General features: G+C 40.3%; 3 protein-coding genes across 4 annotated transcripts in view; 1 reads left to right on the top strand and 2 right to left on the bottom strand.

Annotated features, from left to right (window-relative positions):
* The first annotated feature begins 797 nt into the window (after positions 1–797).
* On the top strand, positions 798–3,969 carry lag3 (lymphocyte activating 3). The gene is made up of 8 exons (XM_023426410.2): positions 798–1,105; positions 1,211–1,331; positions 1,441–1,661; positions 1,921–2,181; positions 2,323–2,640; positions 2,745–3,002; positions 3,128–3,249; positions 3,591–3,969. The coding sequence occupies exons 1-8, from the start codon at positions 1,054–1,056 to the stop codon at positions 3,684–3,686; spliced, it is 1,449 nt and encodes a 482-aa protein (XP_023282178.1). The 5' UTR covers positions 798–1,053; the 3' UTR covers positions 3,687–3,969.
* Positions 3,951–15,929, bottom strand: plekhg6 (pleckstrin homology and RhoGEF domain containing G6). Its single transcript, XM_023426389.2, has 15 exons — positions 15,730–15,929; positions 13,982–14,201; positions 13,058–13,192; positions 12,625–12,762; positions 11,954–12,049; positions 11,791–11,841; positions 11,358–11,507; positions 10,846–10,956; positions 9,703–9,852; positions 9,470–9,604; positions 8,670–8,789; positions 8,431–8,563; positions 8,221–8,336; positions 5,998–7,529; positions 3,951–4,507 (listed from the first exon to the last, which is right to left on the bottom strand). Exons 1-15 carry the CDS (start codon positions 15,747–15,749, stop codon positions 4,327–4,329), a joined length of 3,288 nt encoding a protein of 1,095 aa, XP_023282157.1. The 5' UTR covers positions 15,750–15,929; the 3' UTR covers positions 3,951–4,326.
* A 645-nt stretch (positions 15,930–16,574) lies between these two features.
* The window catches only part of tnfrsf1a (tumor necrosis factor receptor superfamily, member 1a), a 6,684-nt gene continuing 4,150 nt past the window's right edge, over positions 16,575–19,108 (bottom strand). The window contains exons 8-10 of one of the 2 annotated variants that reach the window (XM_023426416.2): positions 18,409–18,584; positions 18,204–18,324; positions 16,575–18,055 (exon numbers count right to left, since the gene is read on the bottom strand). In XM_023426416.2, the coding sequence (XP_023282184.1) occupies positions 17,757–18,055; positions 18,204–18,324; positions 18,409–18,584 (596 nt within the window). In that variant the 3' untranslated portion in view covers positions 16,575–17,756. The remainder of the gene's footprint in view (positions 18,056–18,203; positions 18,325–18,408; positions 18,585–19,108) is intronic. The other variant, XM_023426417.2, reaches the window with a different exon arrangement.

Genomic DNA, 19,108 nt, shown 5'->3' with positions numbered 1-19,108 from the left:
ATAGACAGAGCCAGCACCAGGTGTAAGACAAGTGCGCAGTATGTTATCTTTTATTTTAAACCTCTGATCAGTCTAATAAAGTACAGTCAAAAAACATTGTTCTTTTAGCTTTCACCTATGGTAGAGTATTTTCAATTAATCACTTTGCTTGAGGAAAAATACTGAAATTAAAATGAGGTGTTAAACAAATGTGTAGGCCTGTTTCTACTATAGTGGCTGTAGGAATTGACGACAAGGAAAAGACAGAAGCGAGAATGGAGGGAATGATTCACTTTCATGAATATCCATTAGAACAAGCTACCATGCTACTAAATGGCCTCCTTCTCATACTGGTGATGCTGATGATGTTGATGATGATGCTGAGAGCTGTGAGTTAACTAGCGATTGTAAACGCAAATGACTGGAAGTGACGGAAGAATGGTTTTTAGAGTTGCAGTTTTACCATCTCGGTTTCAAAGCAACGGCTAGCACTTCCGTGAATGAAACAGAAGACATTTGTCAACAAGTAACATTCACTGCAGTGTGTGGAGAATCATTATAATGTAGCTCACTGTTTATTTGGCAAAAGCATTTCTAAAAAAAAAGAGCTTTACTGTTGCGGTACAACAAACTTCAAACAAGTCATACATATGCTACCATTCATGGTCCTGTACAATGCCTGTTGACTTGTGTATGTTGTGTATGCTTTCGTTTGCAAAGGTTGCACATGTTGCAAATTGTTACACAGTCCATTTGATGTGAAGGAGGAAACAGGGTGAAGTAGAGAGAATCCGTGGGAGGAAGTGGGTCCCCCTGTTTGCATCTCTGTCTTATAGTTTCCAGGTTGACAAAGTCTGACCACATCAAAGCCTGGCTTGTAGCTGAAGTCACATGATCACAGTAGAGGAACTACCAGACTCTCCGCCCCCATCAACACCCACGAGCTCATATATACCTCTTCAGCCCAACTAAGAAAAACACATCAGAGAACGCGTCAAACACAGAGAAAGTCAAGCACATTCAAGAGTGTGAAAGAAATTACAGGAAAGTTTTTGGATTAATTTGAACAGCAAAATGATGTTGATGGAGTGTTTCATCCTTGGGATGCTTACCTTTCTCATGACAGGTAATTTTATGAATTTTTTTAACACTAATTTGCAATTTAAAATATATTAAATTCATATATTTTTTGCAAACTTTCTGAAACTTTTTTTTATGTTTTTTTCCTCAGGAGTTCGATGTGAGGTAACAGAGGTGTTTGCTGAAGCAGGCTCTCAGGCTATACTGCCATGTAAATGTAGACGCACATCGTCTACTGAGCCTGCCATCGTCTGGAGTAAAGTCAACAAAGGGTAAGACAGAAGTTGTTTTACCTGTCTATTGTCAAATCCCTCTATTCAAAACAAAAACTTGCATCTATATGCTGATGACAATGGACTGTTGTGACACCTCCGACCACAGCACTGTCTGGAGAAAGCAGAAGAACGGTCTGCAGTACAGGGGTTCTAGCTGGTTACAGCAGGGGATCAAACGCGTGGACTGCCCCCACTCCCAGTTTGAAAGAAGAGACTACAGCCTGCAAATCAAGAATGTGAGGGAGGATGATGGAGGGTTTTACTCCTGCAGCATCGAATTTGAAGACCAGGTTGTCAAAAACATTGTCATGCTGAGAGTCATTACAGGTAATAAACTTGTGCACAACCTTGAAAATATGGATGTTTTGAATGTCTTTACATGCACTGCAACCACCCAATGAAATGGCTAAATCCTTTCAACCATTAGATAAGATATTGAAAAAGTACTGATTGAGTATGCCAGAAAAAAAAATTGTAATTCCTCCAGACAGTGAAGATGTTTAACTTTTTTAGCTTGTATTATTAAGTATATACATTCATCACAAACATTCACCTCTGGTCTTGTCCTTGTCCTTGTCCTTCACAGTGTCCTTCTCTCCACCGGTTCTCATATCAAGGAGTTATGTTTCAATCACTTGTGGTGTGACTCCTTGGCTGAATGAGGCATCCGTGCAGTGGATGCTGAACAACAGCCCATTTATTCCACAGACGGGAATCACCTTAAACAGAGACTCCTCTAAAAGTGTTGTGAGTGGAAAGGTAAAGGAGGGACTGACAGGAAACTGGACCTGTGTAGTGAGCTACAAGGGCAAAGAGGGGCGAGCTTCAGCAGCTCTGTCTGTGAAAGGTGAGATGCTCAAGAGAAAATGCCTACAGAACTCAAATATTGTAAAAAAACAAAAAAAAAAAACAAAAAAACAATTGAGCTGTTCAAAATAACTTTCATGAAAGATGTTCTTAATGCATATTTTCTTTATTTCCCTTGAAGGAATCATCCAGCCATCCAATGACAACACCAAGGTGTATGCAGCTGTGGGGTCTGCAGTCACTCTCCCCTGTGTCTTCTCCCCTGATTTAAACCCCTCTATTCCAACCTGGGAAAAACTGCAACCTGGGTCTCTGTTAAAAGCTGTTCCAGGCCACCTCCGTCCCTCTTTCTCTCCATACTCACGGTCCCCTAAGCTCCCCTCTGATATGTCTGTCAGTGTGAAAGAGGTTGAATTTAAGGACAAGGGCAAGTACAGATGCTCTGCGACCGTACAAGGACAAAAGCTGACTCGAGATATCCAGCTCGTGGTTGCCAAAAGTAAGCTTCTGTGGATTCAGTTTACGCCTCTGTAAAAATCCACTGATTCTGTATTTGTTTTTTTGCCAGCTGCAATAAATTCTATTGTCTTATTTTTTTCTCAGTTGACAGCAGCGTCTTGTCAAAGAAAAAAGACTCCGTAACGCTGACCTGCCAACTGTCAGACACGAGCGAGGTCACTGACTATGAGTGGGTTCATGTGACCTATGATATCAATGGCACCCAGTCAGTTGAGTCCATCCAGAAGGGGAAGACTCTGAGTATCAGCCAGGTGTCAGAGGAGAACTGGGGCGAATGGGTATGTCGATTCACCAGCAAAGATGGCATTTTGGGAAACGTGACATACCACGCCCAACTGATGAGTAAGTTCTCTCCTCCTGATTTGGTTCTGTTTATGCCGTATAATAATAAGATAAATATTCTAATATTGTACTAGATTGATTTCCACAAAAACTTTACCTGACTTTTTCTGGTGTTTTTCTTACAGGTGGTCTGAAGGGACAAAAATCCTCAACTTTCTCACAGAACACCGGTGCTGTGGTTGGGCTCAGTGTTCTCCTCCTTGTTCTCCTGCTGATTCTGGCTCAGATGTACAAGAACCACCGAAGGGTAAATTTCTGTGGTTCATTCAATTTTTTTTTTTTCTGTGGGACAATTTCAGTTTCCAAATTTTTGAGATGCAAAATTTTGAAATAAGGGAGATCATTGTCTGTCACTTGCTTCCAGGAAATGATTTGCATGAGTTCTGCTGGGAATAAATCATCTTATCTCATTAACATAATTTTGAATTTTATACAGAAAACAAGGAGTAAAAAAATACATACAAGACTGAATTGAACTGAATTAAAATCCATGTATGTGTGTGAGGGCATTCATATATAAGATCTTGGATTCTACTTTGAGCTGCTTATTTTAATAATTTTGCTACTGTTTTTTTTCCCTCTTCACAGAGGAGAAGGATCTTTCAATACCCTGCGCTGGAGACGATTGTTCATACCATCTCCAATGAGCGGGAGGAGAGAGAAAGAAGCCGAGTGAAAATGTAAAGATACGTTAAAGCAGAAGCATCACAGGAAATATTTTTAAAGTGAAATCAAACTTCTTCATGCCTGCAACATGTATATGTTACTTTTGTTTGCACAGATTTTGTAAATACTTTCATAGCAGACGTTGTAGCAGCACTCGTCAAATATAATTGTATGTTGTTTATTACCCTGTTGTTTTAGCTGTAAATGCTTTTGATTGTTTTATATGAGGATTTTTTTGCATGTATGGTACATATTGGGAACAAAATGTTTTAAAAAATAAAGTTCATTTAACAGAAATAAATCTGGTTTAATTTATTACATTATATACAATCTGAAGTTCTCCAATGAGAGAGGAAAATCATAACAGATATAAATTAAATATACAGTAATTTATAAAAAAAAATGTCATTATATTACACAAAACATTGACCGTGTATATATGTCATATTCTAAAAACATATTTACATTATTTTATTTAATTACAGAATCTTACAGTGAACATAAATTCCGACTGAGGATGTGCGTACTGTCCTTTGTCCCTCTGAAATTCACATTCATAGACTGAATTTTGTAGAATTTAATACAACTGTCTGTGATCTCAGATGGCTGATTGGCAGTCTAGTTTTGCATCACTTCATTGCGTAGTGCAGCTTCAGATCTACACCTGACTACACTCCCCGTCTTCTTGCTCTGAAAATTCATGAACATCCGATAAGGCCAAGGATCGGCTGATGCTGTTCAGAAGCCTTTCATTTCCAGGGTGTAAATGGTTCAGGACTTCATCATCATCAAAGCACCAGCCTGGCCAGTCCACATTTACACCTTCTGTGAAGACAACACTGAAGAAAGAGAGAGAGGTCAAAACTGATTACTCTTGAAACTTTTTACTGTGCCCATAGTCTCTCCACTGCTAAATACTGTAACTGTCCAAGACTACATGTCCTTACACATCTGGTACTCTGCCTCAAGATGGATAACACATTTTAATTTCATCTTTGATTGTATGGACTTCGTGAGGTAGAAAATTCATTCAGTGTATTAATTAAGACATAAAAAAGTGTTGTGGTTAGAAACATGACAAACACATTAGGGCAATTTAAAGTTTCCATTCTCATAGAACAGTGCACTGAAAACTCATTTCAGTAGTAGAGATCTGACAGCTTAAAAGTACATTGACCAAATAAGGGGAATGCAGATAAATTCAACCAACACAGAGCAAAGTATTAAGAGAATGTGCATCTGCCTATTATTTAAAGAAAAAGAGGCAAAATGTTTATGCAAAATTGTATTATTTTAAAGCATTTTTGCCTTTATTATAGCGACAGTGAGAGACAGGGAGTTGGGGAGAGAGAGGGGATGAGATGCAGCAAAGGGCCAGAGGCTGAACTCAAACCCAGGCTGCTGCAGTAAGATTAGCCTTCATGGTACGCACTGTACCAGGTGAGCCAAAATTTATGAAAACCCTGATCTGTACCAAGGACAATGTATAGCATCCAAATTTTTAATACAGTATGGAATGTATGTAATGTAATGTAATGCATGCTTGTGAATTATTATTATTATTATTATTATTATTGTTAGTGGTAGTAGTCAAAGAAAATTGTCAAATATTATTTGTCACTATTGTCCATTTTGCACATTGTGCGTTCAAGTATCTAAATGTATGAGGGAACCAGACTTATATAATAATACTAAAAGTTGTATCTCAGCCCTGCATGCTTCTAAAAGTGGAGCCACTGGAAAATGCGATGTTACACATGCATGCAAAATAGTTGCTTTCGGGGCTTTTCTTGCTCTACTTAAGCCTGGATAATCCAGGTCTGTCCCTGTTCTGAGGCGCAAAGATTGAGACTGCCGAAGTCATACTTGTACTGGGAAAATAAAATTATCTGCCTCTCTTCAGTCACCTCAATTTCATGAATGACGTGTGATATCTACATGTTCTTTCTGATACCGGGTGTATTTTGGTTTTAATTTTGGTGCGATAGATTGGTTTGATGGTAATGATATTTAGAAAATTAAATGTTGATCATCACCATGTAAGGTTCACTTTTTAATTGGTTGCTCAATTGGCTCCTGAACTAGACTAATGCCTTCTTGGAAATGTGTTAGTTGGTGTGATTGTGTTAGTATTGTAGTGGGAGTATGTCATTTATGTGTCATCTGTTGTGTACAGTTGCATCTCTTTTTACTTTTCATCCTTTCATTCTTTTTGTTTTTTTACAGTGCATGGTCAACACAATCCACCTGGGGATTAATAAATGTATCTGTCTCTCCATCCAACAAATTCATACATACACACACAGTTAATCATACTACTAATACTAACCTGCTCCTGTTATCATCTTCATCTCCATCAACCAGCTGCTCTTTCCATCCTTTACTCACTGTTAGGGCTCTGTGTCTCATCAGTTTCACCTCCTCCTCCCAGTCTGTGTCTCTGTCTCCATCACTGGGCAATGGTGAAGGTGTGGTGGAAAACGAGGGGGAAGGAGAAGGATATCTTGACCTCAAATTATGCCTTTTCAGGTTTTGCTCTCTTTTTAATCCATGCTCCCTCACTCTCACTTTGGCTCTTTCCAGAAGGCCCTCCAGAGGTGAGGGGTGTCTGTTAGGATAACACCCTGAGATGGGAAAAGGTGTATATTGTTCTTGGGGTAAAGTGTACAGGCTACTGCGTTGCAGATGAAGTCCATGCTCTCCTTCAATTATGATGTTAGGAATGGAAGCACTCCTTTGGGTTTTCACTGAGGGCCTTTTTCTATGGAAGTTCAGATCAGGCAACTCAGGTTCAGACAATGTTTGGGGATCTGGAGAGACTCTATCATTCATGGACCAAAACATGCCTTGGTTCGGTTTCAGGGAGCCCAGCTTGAGCACCCGGTGTGAATCTGAGCTTTGGCCAGAAGGAAGAGAGTTTCTCTTAATGTTTAGGCTGTAGTCTGAGTCAGAGTTGATTGAACCAGCCAAAGTCTCTCCTGAGCCCTGGAAGAACTGCTTGGACGTCTGAGTAGAGGAACCCTGATGGATGCTGACTGGCCTCCTCCGTAACCCTGGTGACGTCAAATCTTTTGAGAACCCCCAAATCTCTGGAGATGTCGCCGTGTCTCCAGACTGGCTGTAGCTGGAATTTCTCCTGATGTTGTGGTTCATAGACTGGGAATCTCTCCTTATTGATATTCCTTTTTCTCCTGGTAGTCTTTGAAACTCAGGCCCCTCCCTGGACATTGCCGGTTGGTAGGGAAGTTGTAAAGTGCTATCTTTGTTGGTTGGGTAGTCAACATCTGGTAATTCACCTAGTAAAAGACTGTGTGGTCCAGTTGTATTGTATCTTAATGGATCTGCAGCAGTACTATGAATGAAAAGATCCAGATTAGGGGCAGATTGGGCCTTGTGGTTAAAGGTCACCTTTCGCTCCTTTGTCATCTGAGACTCAACTATTTTCTCAACTTCCTCTGTGTGGTTCCCATCTTCATCTCTTCTCACTCCCATTTCTATCCATTCATATCCTTTGACTGCTTGTTGCCAACCAGCAAAGCTCTTATGCACCGATTTACGATTACTGTTGCTGGGCTGGGACTGCGAAAAAAGGAACCCTGTGTTGTCAATGGCCACATTATCTGCTGGTTGATAATGTCCCTCTGCTTCTTTAGATGCCAACATCCCATTCATTGACTGAGTGATAATAGGTTCTTCAGTAAGCTGATTTACAAAATTTTCCTCTCCTGATTGTGTAAGAGGTTGTTCTTCTATCTCCATATCTTCCATCTTGGCTTCTTCAATAGATTTGGCCTCCAGCTGGATTTTCCAGTTTTCCTGTTTTCTGCTGCTCTCTGTCTTTCTCAGCTTCGTCAGTGTTTCCTGAAAATGTCACATAGAAATAAAAAGATAAAGCATCCAACAATGAATGTCTTACTTGTAATACTATTCCATATAACAAGACAAAGAATCTTCAGCTATGCTAGCAGCTCTGTGAGGCTGTACTTAGACACAGCAGTCCTTTGAGCCAAATGCTAACATCAGCATGCTAACATGCCGACAATGACAATGTTAACATGCAGATGTTAAATCAGTATAATGTTTACCATGTTAACCTGTTTAGTTTAGCATATTAGTATGCTTAAGCTTGCTAATTAGCACTAAACAGTACAGTACAGTCATCCAAGTATATGGAAACACGCTGAACCAAAAATGTCAACTCCATGGTAGTGCTGGAGGAAAAGTCATTTGGATTCCCTGAGAACCAAGAATTAACCAAATTTTGTACCAAACTATGTAGTAGAAGTGAAAACCTTTAACTGAATAATTATGACCCTTTATTGCCATCAAAAGACAAGTCAGGGGACCACCAAAGTCAGCAGGATTTACCCTCTGGCGACCATGAAGGTCTGTACAAAATTAAATGGCAATTCATCCAACTGTTGCAGACATTTCATTCTCAAATAAAGTAGTTGACCAACTGGCCATCTGTAAAGCTTCAATGCTAGTGTGGCTAAAAGCTAAATGAGACTACAATCCTTTCTAAAGTTTTGGTCAGAAATATCTGTTGTACCTTCGCCTGGTGGATGGTGGAGACCCATGTGGAGCATCTCTCTGAGGTGCTGGCTGCAAATATGTAGACATTCATGGCACTCTGGAGTTCACCTACCTCCACGAGAACAAATGAACCTGACAGAAGAATAGGAATGGTAATGGGATCTATAATATATCTATGCAGAACCCAACTGTCTTGGCTCAGGGTCTATAAGAAATTGTTACTCACAGCCATCTTTCAGTGCTATGCAGGAAGTTTTGTCCAGGGCCAGAGGAGGTCGAACCACTTTTAGCCGCTCTCCTTTCTTCTGGCCTTTAGTCATTAGGAGCACATCTGAGAAAAGTAGAGCCACCACCTCCAGCTGCATCACGCCATGCATGAGGAAACACAAAAAAAAGTAATGGAAAAGGATGTTCTGAAGAGATAGATTAAAATGTACGGTATCTGAGAGCACAGCCTCTGCTCACTTTGCCATCTTTTCTGTCCCGAATCTTCAAGTTCTCCTCCAGCAGCAGCTTACGGACGAATCCAGGTCCCACTCCTCTGATGGGGCATGTTAGGTCAAACTGGCAGATTTCTCGGACATGCTGTCAAGGAAAGCATTCATTAGTAATCATCAGTAGTAACTCATATTTGAGCGGGTAACAATTTATTTTGGCCGAAATCTCTATTGTTCAGTATTGTCATTATAGCCTGACAGCTAAATTCTGACATCTAAGATTTCATAGAATACAATGAATTGTTCACAGACACTGACATAAGTTGAATAATATGCTTTCACTGCTTGCTTTTTAGAGGCAAAAAGCTACAGTACCCAGGTAGTGTGAGTAATGCTATTATTGAGGTACATTTTATACAGTAATTTACATTTTACATTATATATTTTATACACTATGTGCTTCTTTGTAGGCCTTTTCCACAGCAGACATTTTGACTTTTCATAATAGCAAAAGCAGGTTTCATTATTAACATGGCTCTGTTCTATTCAAGAGTCGCAGACAGTGTGACCATGAGCCGACGTGCACACCAGGATCCTTTTCTCACTGTGACATGGCAGAATGTCAATCACCTGTTGAAGGTTTCTTTATGACAGATACAAGTTTCATTGATGTAGTGGAGAATATTATATATACACATGCACGCACGCACGCACACACGCACGCACACACGCACACGCATGCATGCACACACGCACACACACACACACTCACACACCCACACACACCAAAATCTCAGTCGAGGTGTTTTCAAGAATAGAACATTTTACCTTGTCAATTTCTTCATTTATTCCCTCCACCTCGTATCCCTCCACCCTCTGAGCAGAGATGGAGAGAGCGAGCTCCTCATCCTTCAGCTTCAGGTAGTCATTGATACTCTCCAAGAAACTGTTTACACTTGACAACTGGAGAGCAGAAGGATGGTTTAGTGTGTGTCGGTGGGAGTTTTGCTGTTCTGTAGGGGACAAACAGATTGAATGATTTAATGGTGTCAGATCCTCACCATGCCTCTGAGTATGTGTTGTACATGAGGGTCCTGGGTGGTTTTGAGCACAGCCTTAAGCAGCAGGGGGTACTTTGTGATCCTCTGATGGGGTTTGGCCTGCATGTCCCCAAGCCGCATCCGCTCACACTGAGGGTGAGTCTCCACCCACTGGACAACACAAAAACACAAGAGCACAGTCTCAACTTGCTCCTTTTCAGATGAAAAGTATTTTTTATTACACGGTCTTGAAATTGTTTATAAAATACAATTGAAAACATCTATAATTTAGTAGTGCCAAACATCCTGCAGTAACCTAAATAGTATCTATTCATGCAGATAGTTTTTGGTTTTACGTCTCAAAAATATATTTTGTTTCTGCTTCTTGAAGCACTGGAAAATTAAATTAACTTAACTCAGAAGACCGGGGGTGGCAGGAGACCCTGTCTGATATCTCAAAGCCTTGACGAATAAAACCTCATAAACCAAAACAAGAACTATCACAAGATGTTTTTGTTTTGAGCGATTTAGCGACCCTTTAACGCCCATGAGTGCTATTTCCTGGTAAAATGTGTCTTTAACTGTTAAACCAAAACATATCACCTCCCACTCAGGTTAAAAAATGTGAGGGTATGACATAAGTGAAAAAGCAAATGCTGAATACACACACAAACATAGTGGTACCTGTCTCTATACACAAGATCGTGTTGTTAATATTGAAGGGTCTATGTTTGTAACATAAGTGCTCATTATTTTATGCAGTAAAAGGTTCATCCCATTAGGTTTTGCAGGCTTAGCATATGAAGTGTTGCAGGACAGCGCTGCTTGTCTTGTGCTCACTTCCCATGTCCTGCACTCAGTTTAATGAACTAGAAATCTTTCAAACCACAGCAGAGGTTGAATCATTTGGAGAAGGCGTTGGTGTTACAAGTGGTTGGCCATCAGGAAGTGGCAATGACAGACCGCCCACAAGGTTATGAAAACATCACAAACCACATAGAGCCACCATTAATAACAGAACTTTTAGTCATTACATTGAATTCCATTCAGGCAATAATTGGGTTGGTGTGGGTGCTTATTTCATTGCATGTTTGGGAACTTTCATTCTCAAATGATTGTGCATTTGTGTTGCATGTTGTGCATATGGATGCTGTTTCGCTGTACCTGAACATAAGTTGAGAAATGTGGGTTGCTCTCCATCTGCCAGCGTGTGAACTCAAGATTGTTTTCCTCCTCCCAGCAGTAATGCTTATACGAGGGGAAACGCTCGTGGTACTGAGGACAAAAAGAAAAGGATGATTAATGACGATCTGAGGAGAACGCCTGCACTCGAAATTTTACACATGAAGATCAGTTTAATTGTCATGAGGAGTACTCAGTCTGTGCATATTGTCGAATGTTGGCTAACTTTATGAAAGTGCAAAACTTGGTTACTGGATTATTATTACTGATGCATCAACATGTAAACTTCGTTTTAAGGTTGTAGGTGGTAATTTACTGTTTGAGCTAAATGTGCAGAGTAATGTATGAGTAGCCTACGGTACAAGTGCTTAGGGCTTTTTTTTTTTTTTTAAGAAACGGTTACGGTAAGAGGGTGTGGATACTTAGTTGGTTTCCTTTGCTGACGGGCAGAAACACACTTATGAATGTGTTTGTTGCAGACAGTGAGCTCTTACCTGCAGGCAACCAGCCTCTAACCTGATGGGGTCAAAGGGCTTTCCTGTCCTCCGGACTTCCTGTAACATGGGATAAGTCACCTCCTGCCAGAACAGCTGGTGTGCACTGAGGATGGAGGGGAGGTTGGAGAAAAGCAGCTCAGGAGTCACCTGGCGTAGGAGAGAGTCAAAACAAAAACAAAAATCATAGTGTTAAACTCCCCTGCGTTCTGATATTTTCCATCTTCTCAGTGGAAATGTGCTGTGCTGCATTTTCCATTTGCACTTGTCCGTTGTATTCTGTATCAGCTTGAGCGGATGTTCTCGTCGTGTCAGTCAATGTGTGTCAGTGGTATGCAGAACAGTGGAAAATAGGCCTGTGGAGATTAAGTTTGTTGCGCAGTAGGTTTGTGTGTTTCCAGTGTAGATGGGGCTACATGCTCTGCACACTGACCTCCAGGAGAAATCCATGCTGGTGTAGGATGACGAGAGCTGCAATAACCAACTGTAAGAGGTAAACACAGCTTCGATAAACATCCTGTGGAAAATCCCCCCTCAGCCCTGACATACATGAAAATAAATCTGGCTGTGACAGCAGGTAGAGAGTGACATCTTACATCTTTGATGATAATTAGCTTGTTGATGTAGGTGAGTTCAGTGTGGACAAACTCCCACAGCGCCTCCTGCTGGTGTTTCTGCATCTTAGACATGGTCTGACCATGAAAATGACAAGAGAAGAAGAGCATGGAAAGGGGAGGAAAACTTTCAGAGATGCCTCAAGAATAAGTAAAATCGACATGCTGAGTAGGAATGGTACATTAACAGAAGGATATGCAGTTAAAGGATGTGTGCAATAGTCTATATTGTTAACAAATTCCATGAAAAAATGTTATTTAACCTCTCAGTACTTTCAGATTTTCTGTGTTTGCCTGTTGCTTTAATTTCCAATCCCTAAAGACATACATCTCCAAAAACAAGTCAAGAAAATAAACCTTGGTTCTCTTTAGTGAGTAATTACAGCAGCAGGATGGTGTATGTGGTTTTTGACTCAAAATAAACTACAAATCCCATGTTCATGTTAATAAGTTAACACATCTCCCAGTACAGTGGTGTGGCTCAATCATGTCTTTTTTAAAATGGAGGTTACAATGGAGGTCTATGACACAAAGGAATAAGCTCTACCAGGCTTTAGCTACAAGGGAAATAATTGTTTGTAAAATAAATTTGCTGTTAAATGTGGGTTTTGGTCTTTTCAGGGAATTTGTTCACAAAAAGAAAAGGCCCGTACTGAATGAGATTGCACTATATCCGTCCAGTTCTTCTCGAGTGTTGTTCCCTCACTTTCCTCCTTCCATTTCCACTTCAGACTGACTGGCACACGAAAGGTCTGCAGAGCGTGCTTTAACACATCCAGCTGACCTCGCTCCTGAGGAGTTAGAAAGAGACGGATTGAAAGATAAAGAAGAAGTCGGGTAGAAAAAAAAAGGGAGGAAAATCTGATGTAATAATGAATCAGTAACTACTTAGAAGTGATCTTCAACAGTTGTTTGAAAACTTGTGGTCGGTCGTTACATCTCAGTGTAGGCTATGTCAGCGAAGCAGAACAAATATTGCAGTGGTTGTTTCAGTTGTTTGTGTGGGCGGACACGGTTTAGAGCAAGTCTGTATCTGTTTCTACACATGTCAGCATGTAGTGTGATGAGCAGGAGACAACATAATACCTCAGAAGCGGGGTTCTTGTCAGACACTCCCTGGCTGAACAGGACCTGTCTCAGGGCCGCTCTGGGTTTGGCTGCTGCAGATGTTCCTTTACTCAGTGTTGAAAAGTCGGTCACAACTTTCTGCTTGGTCCGCCTCTGGAAAGTCAAACATTTGTGCATTTTCAAGTAGCGCATTTCATTAGAAGATCACACATATTTTAAAGATTATATCAACCAACATTCATGAGATAAGTTAGAAGAAACTGAGCAATATATGAATCAAGACAGTGTGCAGATGTCAAAACCAGTATCTAGTATCTAGAAGTGGCATTTCCTCTGAATTTAATACTTTTAACACTTTGACACTATGAGATGAGTAATGTTCAGGGGTAGGAAAAGTGTTTAGACCCTTTACTATGGTAAAAGAGGTAATACATCAATATAAAGGTAATATATTAATATAAAGGTCCAACAAGTATTTTCAGCAAAATGCACTTAAAGTAACAAAAATAAAAGTACTTTTATATGGCCCAGCAGCATTTTTTATTGTAGCTGGTCAAGGCAAATAAAACTTTAATTAATTTATGAAGTGTTAAGTATAACGACATTTCCGTCAATAATTAAGTCCTAAAAATCTGATTTTGTAGTGGAGTGAGAATATTTCAACCAGTTTTTCTTGTTAAATTTGCCGTAAAGATGATTTGGGTTGAAAACAGGTTGACATATACCTAGAACAATGGCAGATTTTTTTTTCATTTCTCATAAGGAAATAAAACTTTAAAGACTCAACAACAGACTTAAATGGCCTGAAAGGAAGATCTTTATAGAAGTAAAATATATGAGTAGAAGTATAAAACAGCATATAATGGAATTACTAACATGAGGTACATCATAACTGTACCTGATTAAATGTACTTAGTTAAGTTTCTGTCACATGTCACTTGCCTGATAGCCCAGTGTATTGAACTTGTGTTTGTCTGCTGACCCCTTGTGGTGATGGTTTATCTCTGCGGCTGCTGTCGTCCCATCAGCAACATCCGTCTCTCTGCTGTCACCGTCCCTCTGCCTCTCCCCTTCCACACTGTCTCGCCACAGCACTGATCCTTCCTCCATCGATGATTCATTTCCACCACCACTGGTTAAATGCAGTGCTTTTGAGGAAAGGCTGAGGATAAACACACATGGTTACTCATTGCCAAAATAAGGTGTGTGAGGGCACAGAGGTGAATAGTTTGAGGCTTTGCAAGAAAGGCACAGAGAGTGGAAGACAGATGGAGGGAAATTGTGTGCTTTGTTATGATAAGGGTTTACTCACACTTCCTTTTCAGCAGCTAAAGCTTTATAAATCCTTGGTAAACAACAAATGTGGATGGCTGTGTTTCAATTGTTGGTTCCAAACCTTTTTGGCTTCTGACCCTTCAAAATAAAGCCAAGTCTGCATGTCACAGGTTTCATACTGCTTCTGAACAGTTCAACCATAATCGTTTTCCTTCCTTTTCATTGTTAATTAATGTGTATTTTTATAGGTACAAATAATAATCATACAAAACAGTACAAAATGCAAAGAATCACAAAATAAAATAAGACTGACCCCTCTTTAAAAACTGTTTCAACTTGAGTTTAAGCTGATGCTAGTTCTGACCCTCTTTGAGTTTTGTGGGTAATCAGTTCGTCATATTGAAAATACAGGTGTCCAAATAAGGAATTACTAAACATCCCCTTACAGTTTTCTATAAACGTACACTGTGTAGCACCAGGTCAAGCAGGATGGTAACAAACACACAGAATTTACACAGCAGAAAGAAAAACAGGAAGTAAAATATAATTTTTTTTAAAAAGCTAGTCTTGACAAAGTTGTTTTCTATTTCAAATAATTGGATGCGCTAATAGTAACCAGTAAATTAAGAAGCTGAAGCCACAACTGTTGCATCATATAGACGGTGAAGCTGATTTAACAGGACACCGATAGTTTCACACGGCTCCAGCTCCAGTTACACAGTCATGCAGCCTGTAGTGTCACTCCAGGACTCGTCTGACAGTAGTTCCCACAAACCTAACATCACAACGTACATATTTAGGTTACAACAGAATGTGTCTCTATTCTCAGGAACCTACTGTGTTTCTCAGTGAAATATTTCACAATTTAGTTTCGCAGCCATTAGAGAAATGCCACTCAGCAGGACTAATGTTACACAAGTGCAGCGTGGGATTATTGACTGCTCTCGTATTCATAATCGTATTCGTCATTTATTCTGTTTTAGAAGTTATTCTAAAAGCAAAGACGCTCACATGAGCACACACACTGTAGTTAGGAACGCTGCACTAATGTGCTCATACTATGTTGTCAAACATCAAAGGCTTGACGCAAGTGCTTTCATCACGCTGTCATACCTGTTTACAGTCACTGTCTGTGTCCCACAGTAACACACTAAAGGCGTCTGAAATACAATTATATTTGATTTGTAAGACTTCGGCTCATGTAAAGCTTGATAAAAGGACAACAAAACAAGGCATCCTGGTAGCTTTACAGCGTCAGTAAATCAACAAATCAAATGCCACAAAACAATCCATATATCCACAGAGGCTTTAACATGAAGGAGACTTACTGCAACTTACACTAAACAAAAGGTTCCTTAAGTACCATACTTCAACTGCCAGATATATTTAATAATAGATAAAATAATAGAATTTACCTGGGCTTGGTTGAATCCATTTCGTTTCACACTGTCATCTTTGGTTTCTGTTAGCTTTCTCCTCCTCTTTCCCTTCACCTAGATGGGTCCCTCCCTCTCTGCCTTTCACCTGCACCCCTGCCCTCTGCAACTGGCCTGACGAGAACAACTGGATTCTGCTGCCAACAAATCAGTGCTTAGGGCTGGTTAATGTGTCGCAGTTATAAGTCCTTAATGGAGCTGAGGCGGTGACTGATTTCGTTGTGGGTGACCTGTTGTTAATTTATGTCAATCAGGCTTATTGATCACCCTCAGAAAACGGGGGGGGGGGGGGGGGGGGGCTTTGGTTTTCATACATCTAAGCAGCAGCTGCTTTTGTTCATTACGTGACAGAAAGAAAGGCATTGATATGAAATCAACCATGGGAATCTGGTGTTTCATAGCACAGTAAAATGGAGAACAGACTAGAGCAAGAGGCAAGAAGGAGTGAGTTATGGGGAAGAGAACAAGCCAAAAGAATGTAGCGACAGGAAACAAAAAACAGATGAAAAGATCATGTGAGGTCAAAAAAAAAAGAGAGACACAAGACTTGAGAGTCGAATCTATATGTGGTAAGAAGTCCTTACAAATGTGATTAAATGTTTAAAGCGTCAGGGTGGAATGTATACCTGCAGCATGGCTGAAGTTAAATACAACAATACATCCTCATTACACATTACTTTTTTCCACTTTGCCCACTAACGTACACATACAATCTCAGGTTGTACGCTTGTAATCAGCTTGTAAGCTCTCTTTATGACAGCTGTCTGAAGCCTCCAGACAGATTTATGGCACACCTCAGTTACATACACAAAGATACACAAAACTTATATTCATTATTTATTCACTATATAAAAAGTATAATACAGTTTTAAACAGGGCAAAAGTGCTTTGGCATGCCAGGTCTGTAAGAGTGTGACTGATTCATATCTGAGTCTACAGGCTCGGACTGGTATTATAAAAGTTGCCTGGCTGAGACAGACTGAGACAAGGCGTGTCCTGTTTGGTTCAACTGTAATGAATAATGCGTCTATGATGGGGCTTAAAAGAATGCTAATGGAGCTATGAAAAGCTTGTTAAAAGTGGCAGGGGTCTGGTCAGCACTAAGTAGGAACAGCTAACTTGTTACTTTTCCAATCAAAGTTTGATAAAGAAGACCACAACTTCTTTAGTTTTTGTTCTTTTCAGTACAACCAGGAACAATTATTAAAACAATACCAGTTAACTTTATGGTACAGGCTAAATAGTCACCAGTTAACTTTTTCACTTCCCTGTACTTAATCAAATATTTTAACATAGCTGCAATAGTGACTTTTGACACAAATGAAGTGATTTCATTGGCCTAAACTACAAATGACAAAGGATGGTAAAAAGGTTTGCTGTACAACAAAAAGTTGATAAAGCAACATGAAAATACAATACTGTGCAAATTACAGTCAATAAAACTTAAGTGATCACTCTAGTATGTAATCAGACGATATAGTGACATGAAAGAAACAGCGCATTTTTTCAGCAGGCTTCGTGACCTGTTGCATTAGTTTGACTCTTTGGGAAATATGTGTATTCACTCTCGCTGAATTAGATGAGAAGATCAATAAAACTCACATAAGAGCAGTGGTGTCAATCTTCTCATTTAACTCTTGGTAAGAAAGAGAATGAGACCCACTTCCCAAAATGTCAAACTATTCCATAAACATTTTTAAAAAATATTCTTTACATACATGTTCTTTACAAAAGGGTGAGCACAATCTATTAGTGCAAAAACCTATTTTGTGGCTCTGAACCTGAACATTTTGATCAGTCCCTCTCAGTAGTTTGACCTTGTCATCTCAGCAGATGGTGGGTATGAGAGGTAGAGTGCTCGATGATGCTGGTTAGCTGTGAAATAAAACTGCTGGTGGTAGCCCCGTGTCTTTGTGAAGGCTTTGAGGCCGTCTGTGAGTGAGTCTCTGGAGAGAGCAGTACTTGGTTTCATAAGCTTTTTGTTCCACTTGGCTCGTGTGAGAGGATTACTGAATGCCATACTTTGTCTCTAGCTCCTCCGCCGCCCTTCCCAGGTGCATCTTTCTCAGTATGTCTGACAACTCCTGCATCAACGACCAGTGCAGCATTCCACCTCGTCCTCCTCCACCTGCACGAGACCCTCTCTCAGCCCACACCCGCAGCATCTGGTAGTGAGCCTCCCGGCAGGATCTGTGATCCATCTCAGCTTGTTCGATCTCTGTATCCATCACACCGAGAGTACGCACCAGCTGCTTCACCTGCAGCACAGGAACCAGATCCAGCACTGTGTAGATCAGGTCAGTGACTTCAGAAGTGGGGAAAGAAGAGGGGAGGGGTGTGTTGAGGGGAAGAGATAAGAGTTAGAACAATAGTTTACTGTATGTTTGAGCCAACACACTCTGGACCATTGGTCAGGAGCATGTGCTGCTATGCACAGTATAAAATACACTCACTCTTGATTTCCAGGGGGACACAGTCAGGCAGATTGGATGGCTGCTGTTCACTCACAGGGCTTTGGGAAATGGCTTTGACACTGCTGTTGTCCAAAGGTTCCTCGCGGCAGATAAGGACCTGCTATGAAACAGTAGATCAAATTTTGTAGGCTGACTGTAGATGTACTTCCAGTAGGGAAAAGGAACCACAGACGGATCAGCATACCTCGCAAGAGTCCGGGGAAACATCAGACGGTTGGGAAGGCGGTTTTTGCAAATTCCTCTGGGTGCACCTTTTTGTGACTATGTAGGTGATAAGAACCACCAACACCAACAATAGAAAACCCACAGATACAACTCCAACAATTATGTTTATGAGAAATTCATTTCCTTTGTCAGGAGCTTCACGAGGATCCCAAGGGGACACATGAGAAAAAAAGACGGATACATGTTAAAAGAGCAACAATGTTTTTATTCCAACTAAACTACGTTCTGTTGTTATAAAACCTAATGAAGAAGGCACATCTGTAAAAACACTTTTTTTCAGGGTTTGTCAAGGGTTCACCAAGTTAAATTTCAGCCCTTTTTAATACCATATAGAATGCAAATTTGGACAAGTGGCAGAAAATGGATGGATGAGTTAACCAGTTTAAAATGACTACAGTGCAGCTGGAGTTGATTACACCTTGTTGATATTATGTTTCAGTGTTTCTGCAAACAAGAAGAGCAGAATGTATGGCTACGCAGGCTACAGGTTTTCACCAATATTTATTATAAGGCAACTCTATTCTTATAGCAATCCTATTGTTATTGACTCTTTCATATGAAAGCTGGCCTGATAATCATACATCTGATACGAGTGCTCACCTTTTGTATGCAGGTTTTGACAGAGATGTGAACACTCATTGGTACAACTGTGGAGAACA

The sequence above is a fragment of the Seriola lalandi genome, unplaced genomic scaffold, assembly GCF_002814215.2.
Source record: "Seriola lalandi dorsalis isolate HSWRI2012SDOR001 ecotype SW California unplaced genomic scaffold, Sedor1 jcf7180002054825, whole genome shotgun sequence".
Classification (NCBI taxonomy): Eukaryota; Metazoa; Chordata; class Actinopteri; order Carangiformes; family Carangidae; genus Seriola; species Seriola lalandi.
Note: the sequence above shows the minus strand (reverse complement) of the source record. Positions and strands in the feature narration are given on the sequence as shown.

Bases quoted from the DNA above. Each gene is read 5' to 3' on its own strand.
- plekhg6 (XM_023426389.2), bottom strand. From the start codon at position 15,749: ATGGATTCAACCAAGCCCAG. The intron at 8,337-8,430 runs GTGAGTAACAAT...TTCTTCTGTCAG, and splicing joins CATAGCACTGAAAGATGGCT to GTTCATTTGTTCTCGTGGAG. The intron at 7,530-8,220 runs GTACAACAGATA...TGACATTTTCAG, and splicing joins CCACCATCCACCAGGCGAAG to GAAACACTGACGAAGCTGAG.
- lag3 (XM_023426410.2), top strand. From the start codon at position 1,054: ATGATGTTGATGGAGTGTTTCATCCTTGGGATGCTTACCTTTCTCATG. The intron at 1,662-1,920 runs GTAATAAACTTG...TGTCCTTCACAG, and splicing joins CATGCTGAGAGTCATTACAG to TGTCCTTCTCTCCACCGGTT. The intron at 2,641-2,744 runs GTAAGCTTCTGT...TTTTTTTCTCAG, and splicing joins CCAGCTCGTGGTTGCCAAAA to TTGACAGCAGCGTCTTGTCA.